This window comes from Anastrepha obliqua, chromosome 4 (genome assembly GCF_027943255.1).
Source record: "Anastrepha obliqua isolate idAnaObli1 chromosome 4, idAnaObli1_1.0, whole genome shotgun sequence".
In the NCBI taxonomy this organism is placed as follows: domain Eukaryota; kingdom Metazoa; phylum Arthropoda; class Insecta; order Diptera; family Tephritidae; genus Anastrepha; species Anastrepha obliqua.
This window is the reverse complement of record NC_072895.1, coordinates 54,802,600-54,812,139: the sequence shown is the minus strand read 5'-3', so window position 1 is coordinate 54,812,139 and position 9,540 is coordinate 54,802,600. Positions and strand designations below refer to the sequence as shown.

At 35.7% G+C, this 9,540-nt stretch overlaps 1 protein-coding gene across 1 annotated transcript; it reads right to left on the bottom strand.

Annotated features, from left to right (window-relative positions):
• Positions 1-923: 923 nt before the first annotated feature.
• Positions 924-8,616, bottom strand: LOC129244153 (UDP-glucosyltransferase 2-like). Its single transcript, XM_054881769.1, has 6 exons — positions 8,593-8,616; positions 4,077-4,238; positions 3,910-4,006; positions 3,382-3,840; positions 2,823-3,301; positions 924-1,362 (listed from the first exon to the last, which is right to left on the bottom strand). Exons 1-6 carry the CDS (start codon positions 8,614-8,616, stop codon positions 970-972), a joined length of 1,614 nt encoding a protein of 537 aa, XP_054737744.1. The 3' UTR covers positions 924-969.
• Between the last annotated feature and the right edge of the window lie 924 nt (positions 8,617-9,540).

Here is a 9,540-nt window from a genome sequence, read left to right as displayed (position 1 = left end):
TATATATGTATGTATAATGTAATTGTCAAGTCTAAACCACGCTGAATGTGGCCCATCCCATCTCGCCGAGCACCGAAATTAAGCAGCGTCGGGCGTTGTTAGTAGTTGGATGCGGGACCGCCTAGGAAAACCACGTGATGGTTGTGCGGTCTTAACAACTCCTTTTTTATTGTCTAGTACTTTTTGTTTCTAGATAGGGTAGATAGACTCTTTATTTTCTTTTGGTTTGACCTTAACAAATATTAAAATAAAATAATAATAATAAAGAACTTACGACAATTATTTTGTCTTCGTCTGTCGGTATATACAACAAATTGAAATGCACATATAAACATAAACATTTTTGTTTTTAATATTTAATAGTATTTCTTCACATTTAAACTTCTACATTTCAAGGCATCAGTGATGTACCAAAAATTTGTCAAATATACGTATCGGGATCTTTTCAAAATTGGACACCTAGCACTAGCAAAAATATTGGAAATAAAACTCGTGAGTTTTTGAACCGTCAAGCATTCTTCATGCTTTCAGAAACCTTTAAACACAAATATGTTCTTGATAAATTTTATTTTATTCTACGTACACTATCAGCGTCATAAAAAATATCAGACATTCGTTATATGAAGAAAATTGTCAAAACTCAACGTCAACCTTACACTTTATTGAAGTCAAATTTAAGGGGATATACAACTGTATAACCTGACTTTTTCTAAACATTTTGACATGAAGGTGAAAAATATTTATGGAAATTTGCCAATATTTTATAAATTTTATAAAAAGTTTCAAACTTTTTGTATTAGTTTTTGTTATAGAATGATTTCGAATGGTATGATTTTACAAGCAAAAACAAAATAAATAAATAGTCAAAACTTGTAAATACACATTACAGTACAGCAGATATTTAGAATATATACATATTGCGAACATTTTCCATAAAACAGAAAAAGATAATTCCAATACTTAATATTTTTATTGCACTTTTTGTTTGATCTTTCCATGGTTGATTCTTCGTAAAACCCATCGCACTGACGCAAGCGCAACTCCGAGCGCTACAACTACAACAGCTACCGCCAGTGCGATAACATCCAGTAAATAAAATTGATACCATTTCAGATCCAAACCAGCAGCGCGCAAATGACGTGCGCCTTTGTGACGTATCACATAATCGATCCAGTAGAGTGCCGTCTCCCGTGGACCCATGGGACGATCGCGGAAAATTCGCGAGATCCGTTTGATAGCGTCACGATAGGTTGAGTTGTAGAGCAATTGCTGCAGACCATTCTTCAAATCCTCACTTGTAATTGTCTTGAAATCCAAAGTAATGGCATAGCCGCCATGCTCAGCTTTCTTCAAATTTAGATACTATGTGGAGGGGAGAGAAAACACAGATAAAGTTAAAAATATTGTATTGAAATATGCGCTCTCAAGTATTTAGAACTTTTTTACTGTATGTAAGGTACTCGTATGAGATCTTTTCGCTGTAAGTTTATTTTCATCAATGCCTGACAAAGCGTTCAATATGGAATTAATTGGCAGTTGGCTACAAAAGTGCTAGTTCAATATTTGGGCTGTCTATATCTGTAAACTATCATCGTAATAAGTTTATCAGACTGCTATACTACCTGTGAACTCCTAATTTGACGCTGACATTTAAAATATTCACAAAGAGCGAACTAATTCGTCGCCAGCTATCCAGATCTTAGTGAAAACTAAATTGATTTAATGAAAAAAAAATTTGATGAAAAAAAATTGGAAATTAAGTTGATTAAAATCGTTGGAATAAATAAGTATACTATAAGTTGCTTGGGGAGTGTTTGGTAAGGACATCGTATTGCTCAGTAAAATACGACGTTCGCTGGCATTATGATTAAGCTAATAAAATACAAATTTCAAATATTACTTTAATATATACGTGAACAGTCAAGCAGCAACAAGGGCAATAAGCCCATATTGTATTAAGTCCAAAACTGTTCGACGGATCAGGGAGGCCATAGAAAGGCTAGCCGCAAACAGTAGGCTGCATATCTATTGCGTGCTTGGTCACAAAAGCATTATGGGTAACGAAATAGTAGATAAGATAGCAAAAAGTGCTGTTAGACTACCTTTTGAACAAGAGAACGACATACCAAAACCGCTAAATACAATATACAATGAAATGTACGACTATATGAAAAGGCGAGTGGAAGATAGGTGGACCAATCTAACCATATGCAAAACAGCAAGAGCCATGTGTGGAACTAACGACAAAAAACTGACTCAATTCGTACTTACGCTCTCGCGAAAGGACTGCAGAACTATCATAGGTATGCTAACAGGTCATAATCTATTGGCTGCATATGCGTACAAGATAGGGAATGCTAACACGCACAAATGCAGGAAATGCAGAGAGGATGTTGAGAAAACTTTAGAACACCTCCTGTGCGATTGTCTGGCATTATCAAAAATGCCTTTCAAATGCCTGGGAGTCCCATTGTTTGAGAGTCTGGAGGACGTCTCAAAAGCGGATCTCCCAGCGCTGCTTAGATTCGCCAAAACCGCTAACATCCTACATGATGTCTACTTTAGGTATTCATAGAGGTCGGTCTTCATCTGGTATCGTTAGGGACCAAAAGGTCTATACGTGGCTTGTTGCCAACCAGGCTAACCTAACATAACTTGATAGTGGAGAGTGAAGGCGATAATGTCCTCCTTTTTTGATTTTAAGGCTACTGTTCACAAAGAATTTATACCACTGGGTTACCGTTGCTGCACAATTGCTTAAAACCGTCATTTTCGGCATAGTCAATGTTTTCGTTCAAAGTCCGATCCTATATTCAATTTACCTGATCAAAGAAAAATGGTATTCCTAGTATTGGCACGGCATGATACACGGCTTCTTGTGTGCCAAAGAGCCCACCGTGAGCGATGAAAATGCGCACATTAGGGTGTGCCAAGATATCATTTTGTGGCATCCATTTTTTTATCATAACATTTTTTGGTAAATTTGCAATGCTATCATTTTCGAATTTCCATAAGACGCGTTGTTTCAGTTGACGGAATACGTCAAGGAAAACCTTCAGCTTTTCTGGAGCCATATCCTTACTCTGAACTTGAGTGCCCAAACTGAAGTAAATTGCACCATTTTCTGCTTCATCCAAAAATTTCTGTAGATCAGTGGGAAGTGGCTTTGGTGGATAAATATGCATGCCACCGACATTGATCATGCTATCTATTGTGGGAGCGGCCGACGATAACGGTGTATAGTTATTAATTAATATAGCAGACAAATTCCTATCCATAGCCGATACACTTGGGAACTTTACTGGGGAAGAGGTGGAAATAAATATAATAAGTTGACTTTTTCATTTCATTCATGTTTGCGAAATATTTTCAGTTTCTTACTTGGTAAATGTCCAAAGTATTTCTTCACCAGCTCATCCATTTCTGGAAAGATTTTAAATTCTCGATAGAGGTCATAATGTAATGAATGATAGGTATTTTGTACACGTTCCCAGAAAGTCATATGCTCGGTAAATTCTAGGATATTAAGAGGCACATAAGACCAAGGTGTGATAATGCCAAACATCTGACTCATATAGGCTTGTTGGGCAAATGTTGCAGAGCTCATTACTGGTATATTGTAGATGTGGGCCAATGCTAGAAATGCTTCTTGTTGGCATTGTTCTACCAGTAACAAATCGTAAACACCTTCGGTTTGTTTGGCATTGATGATGTCTTGCACTTTGGGCTGTTTGAGCGCATGTTCCGTGCCAGTTAAGGAAATGATTTTCGCAAATTTCAATAAATTTGATACATCATTTTTCATTTCAAGGAGCGGATTTGCGCCAAATTTTTCCGCACCTGTAAGGAAAAAGGCATTAAAGTTTGGAATATCTCATATATGTGTGTACATATAGTATAACAACTCACTATCCTTCCAGTAATCGTATTCTGGTTCAATAAGTATCTCTGTGTAGTTGCTGCCCAATTTCTGAGGTTCTAGTGTTAGTGCGGTTATCATGGTGACCTATTAATTATTTGGTAGAGAAATTAGTTTAATTTCGTTGACTACAATTTAGATAAAATAATAGTTCTACCTGATGGCCATGTTTAACTAACTCGCTAATCAGCGCACGATGCATCATGAAGTGACTTCTGGCTGGGAGTGCGTACACAGCGAGTATTTTGGCACCATCAGTAGATGGTGTTTGAGCGACTAGAATAGCCAATGCTAATACAGTAAAAACGATTTTTGAAAGCTATTTGAAAGATAATGAAAAATAAACTTTAATAAATGTTTCGCAAAAATATGTTTAATTATATCTGCTTAGGTGTACTGTGCTAATATTGATTAATTATTTTTTTGTATTTTACTTTTTGATATATTCACTGCAGTGTTGAGTATCTTGTTTAGGGCATTACCGTAGACGTCCTCGTTGGTTAAGGCCAGAAAGGAAGCCAGAAAGATATCGGAATAAATGGGAATGAGCTTGAGATCGATAATTTAATTAGGGCTAAGAGCCCTACGACTAAAAAACGTGCGCAGATATGGCACTAGCCAGGAACTCGATTTCAGCTATGTCCAACTTAAACTCGTGCTAAAAAATACTAAGAACTATCACTCAAAATTCCAAAAATTTATAGTTATCTTTAGTCATTAAGGAGACCCGGTGGTTTAGAAATTTCAAAGTATGGTATCTTAAGAATGTACTGTGAAATTTTCATGCGGAAATTCCCAATATTATAGCTTCTACAGCCCATCAGCTAGGTAGAGAGCGGTCCGTGCGCTCCTATATCTCAAATTTTGAACTTATTTATCTGGAAGCGACTTTCCAATAAATAATTACAAAGTGACTTTTGTAGTATATATCAAAAAATAACCTCATCACGGATAAATAACTGGCTTTTAAAAGAAAACATGGAATTTTAGTCGCACTTTCACCTAACCAGCGTTTTATTAGTGATTTGCACTCAACCAAAAATCATGCATAAAAGCCCATGTAATCCTTGTACTACTGTCCTCCTGAGGTAACGGACCAATAGTATATAATATAAAATTGTTAAAACATTCTTAACTGACCACAAATGCCAAGCCCAAGTCAAAGGTGCATACTCCTCCGCATAGTTGTCTTGAGAAAGCTCAACCAAATGTAATTTAAATACGAAACAAAGGACTTCAGAATCTATGCAGGTACCGCCATTTTTTACACAAAGATGAGAAACATCTCATCAGAAAAAGCTATGTTCACTCATTTACGCCGGAACATAAATTCTTGGGTGAAAATTTCAATGCTAAAAACGACAAATATAAAGTTCTGCATATTTTTATCGTATGTCGGAACCATAGCTGCCATCTCATGAAACTAACAAATATGTAGGATATGTTACGACTCTCAATAATGTTACGACTTGGCAAAACTTTGCCAAGTTTATACCCTAGTTAGTAATTTTCTTTCAAACACTTTTAGAACAGTATCCCGATGTAAACGCACTAACAAGATGTAGCCCAAAATTAACAAGACTGGCGTGATAAAAATGTTTTTGATGGCGCCATCTTTCTAATGAGTTAGTTCGTTGAAAGTTACATCCCTAGCTGACTTCCAGTGAAAGATTGGTGACATTCGGTTCAGTGGAAGCGAAGTTATTGCGTCTAAAGTGTCAGTATGTTTGTGTCATCGGTACAAAAATGAGTTTCGAACAAAGAGCTAATATCAAATTTTGTTTTAAAATCGGTAAAACCTTTTACCGAAACATTTGAATTGATGAAAAAAGGGTATGGCGATGATTGTAGATCCCGTGTCAGAGTTCATGAGTGGTTCACACGTTTCAAAGATGGTTGTGAGGACAATGGGGAGTTTTTTAAGGCGGCAATATAACTTTTGGGAAGCATACTTGTATTTTGAATCAAGGCTATATAAGTATATAAGTATAAGTTTTTTATGTACCAATTAAGTGTTTTTTTAGTTCGTCGAATCGACAATCATTCATACTAACGTACGCAAAATAGGGTTGGTACTCTAGTTCGATTAGCCACACTTCTCAAAACTTTAATAAAGTTTATCTATACTATTCAAAAGCAAATCTTCTTTGTAGGCTCTTAAAATAGGCAGAGCTAGCCGACGTGCATCCTTTAGTGTTTTTAGAGATGCAGCGCATTATTGCTCAACAACATGGTTTTGGAATTCCAAAAAATAGCAGCCGTTATCCTTGCAGCCAATTTTGACTCCTTTAACTTACAAGACGAAGCCGCACCACATGGATGTCTGATCCAATGCAGATTTCTTGGGTTGAACAAATGTTTCTTCTCTAGTAAGAGTTTGGTTCATAAAGACATTTCCTTTCTCGTGCAACTTTGATGAACTCTTGACCCGCTATTGATGTGCTGACTTTGACATACTAAAATTTTTTTGAAGTACGTTCAAAATGGTACATAGATGGTAGATACTCCAACTATTTCCACGATTTGCCTCATTTTCAAACGTTCGTTTTCCAGAATAAGTTTTTCGATTTTTTCTACGATGTTTGAGGACGCTGATCATACTAAATTCTCTCACTGTTTTGCCTGAACAGACTACGCCACAAAAAATCATTGCTTTTCAGAATAAAGGTATCCACAAATAGATGGTATATCTTCCGTAATTTGTTTTTTCCGTAGAGAAGAAATTAATCAGGCAACGAGAAGGATTTGTTAAAGTATAAAATGCAAATATTTTAGTTTGGTATAATGAATAAATATATCTATTTGTTTTGATTTTTTATTATCTAGCATTTTTTAATAATTATTGTTTTTTGAATTCTCCACCTAATTACTATTATCAATAATGTTTCTTTATTAATTCATAACTTCGAAGTAATCGTGAAAGCTGATTCATGAATACTTTGTTGCACTTGAGTTGTCTGCATCAGCGCGTGGTATCATACGTTGATTATCTTAATTTGAATGCCGTGCAGGCACAGTATTAGACCGGGGAAAAACTAAAAAAACTGTGTGCTATTTTATTTGTGGCTTACCAGATCTCAATCGGACGTTATTGTGAAATTTAGAGCAGCTGCAAAGTAGGGGTGACAAGCAAAAATGTTTATCAAAGCTTTTTTCTGTGTATAGTGTGGACAACTATAAAATGATACGCCCACCAATGTTCAATCGACTGTTTTGTCACTTATGTAAATAAATTATTATTATAAATCCCGATTATTTACTTTTAAGTTTGTAGTAAAGCATATCTCGCTACCCAATTCCGTTTTAATATGCAACATTGCTCAAGAAAGTTTTTTCTTTGCCTACCAAAGTGTTCATTAGAAGTGTCGGTTAGGAGAGGGCACACTGTATAAAGGAATCTGCTTAAAAAATCTGCCTTCTGGTCCAAATAGATTTATTTTTACTTCATCTGCAAAAAGTACGGTCCTCCAAAACGGTCAAGTCTTATTTGGATGGTTACGCGCAAATTGCAATCTCTTGCTTCTATTTCTTGCACTTAAGAAACGTTACGGGCTATTCTACAATTTAAATTTGCCTACCTCAGTACTCTTCGAACAGTTTCTGGATGGTCTTGCCTAAATACTTTTTGGCCATTTCAGTTAACTTTTCAGCGCTTGTTGCTGCATTTTTCTACACTCGTCGCATTAGTCACTGACACTCATTATCGGAGAAAATTTGATTTGGAGCCTGTCCCTTATTTACCACACGATTTTTATGCATAAGGCATTCAATAATGAGCTGAACTTTTGACGAACTTAAATATACAATTTGACTTATTTTACGAGGCGACGTGTCGTTTTTGAAATGCTCTTAAACTAGATCACACTTTTCTATTGAAGTACGATCTCGCATATTAAAAATAAAATTGTTTAAGCTTGCGCCGGAAATAGCTGCATCATGTAGGCTGTGGAGTGAATTCCATGTATGTTTTTGTTTTGTTATATTAATTTTTTTTTATATTACAGTTAAGGGAGTGGGCACGTTTTGTAATTTATGTACGTTGAGAGATGTAATAAACCCAAATAAATGAGATGTCTGCTTATTCCGTTTCTGCACTTTCGTAAAATATTCGGCAATATATAAAACTTCACTTCACCTTTTTCTGGGTATTTAGCTTCTAACGGAGTCGATTAATACATTTTTTTACAATCCTTACATGCATCCGAAGCTGATTGTCAATATTGGTTTTCATCATCAAATTTGGTGAACTTATCAGGCTAGCAAGTTTAGTGACTTGAGACTGGCATAGATTACTGATTGTCAGCCTGAGCCTCATTTGATTATCAATTGCTTTCGTCGATGCTCGGTTAGGGCACACACTATTTAATTTTTAACGAAAACGTAGAAAAATCACTCGGTGATTAGTTTGGCTCAAAGGACGAACAATTTTTGGCAAAACCTTCACGAATTGCTTGAGAGATGTGAAAGTATTATATATGTATCCAGTACTCTTCGGTTTCATAGATATAAATATAACTGGTGGTTGAAGTTTTATCCATTCACTTTATTTTAATCCACTTAATTTAATCCACCATGAAATGAGTTTTATGATTTTTCTATCGGTTTTGTGCCACCTTTTGAGCTCAAATCAAGGAAATCAGGATTGTCATTGCCTGCCGAGGATAACCACTAACCTTGTCTATTATTTGATGTTTCATGTCCGGGGCTCGAAGTACCGAATGGTTTAGGGCTGGCTGCCGTAGCTCGGACTTTTTTTTAATTAATTTGAAATAAAAAAAAAAAAATTTATATTGAAATTTCAATTTGATATTTAATTTCACATAATCAGTACAAACTTGCCAACAAATGGTTGAATGATAATTTTAAAATTTTTGGCGACAGAGAACAAACGAAAAAATAAAAAATTTCATATCGACACTTCCTTTGCGTTTTGTAAATTAAATTTGAGTACGAGTATATCCCACTCCAATTACCATTTTTATTTCCTACGATTAAAATAATTACTAATTTATTAATTTCACTTTTAATTTCATTGGCGGGACTTAGTTAAGTACAAGGCCACCGCACTCTTTAGAATAAGTTCTTCTACTAAAATCATAAGTTAATTTTCTTTCAATTAGGTCTAGCTTTTATTGAAAAGTCTTGAGAATATTTTTTTATGCTTCTAAGACTACCAAGTGTAAAAACGTTTACAAAGAGAGTTGCCAACCGTCGTTGAAACCGAAATTTCATTTCATATTTGCTTAGAAGTGCAATAATTGGCGCTTACACTCTTTTTGAGTGTTTGGCCGAGCTCTTCCTCCTATTTGTGGTGTGTATGTTGTTGTTGTTCCACAAATGAAGGGACCTACAGTTTTAAGCCGACTCCAAACCGCAGATATATTTTTATGAGGAGCTTTCTCATGGCAGAAATACACTCGGAGGTTTGCCATCGCTTGCACTTTCTCGTTATTTTGGTGTTTCACCGAGATTCAAACCTACGTTCTCCGAATAGTAGTCACGCACCAACCCAATCGGCTACGGCGCCCGCAGTAATGTTCTTTGCGATTATTCTGCTGAAAATCTGCTTGCGTCAGCTCTTTTACAGCTTCAATGGATACTTCGGTATAGAATAGACGTTT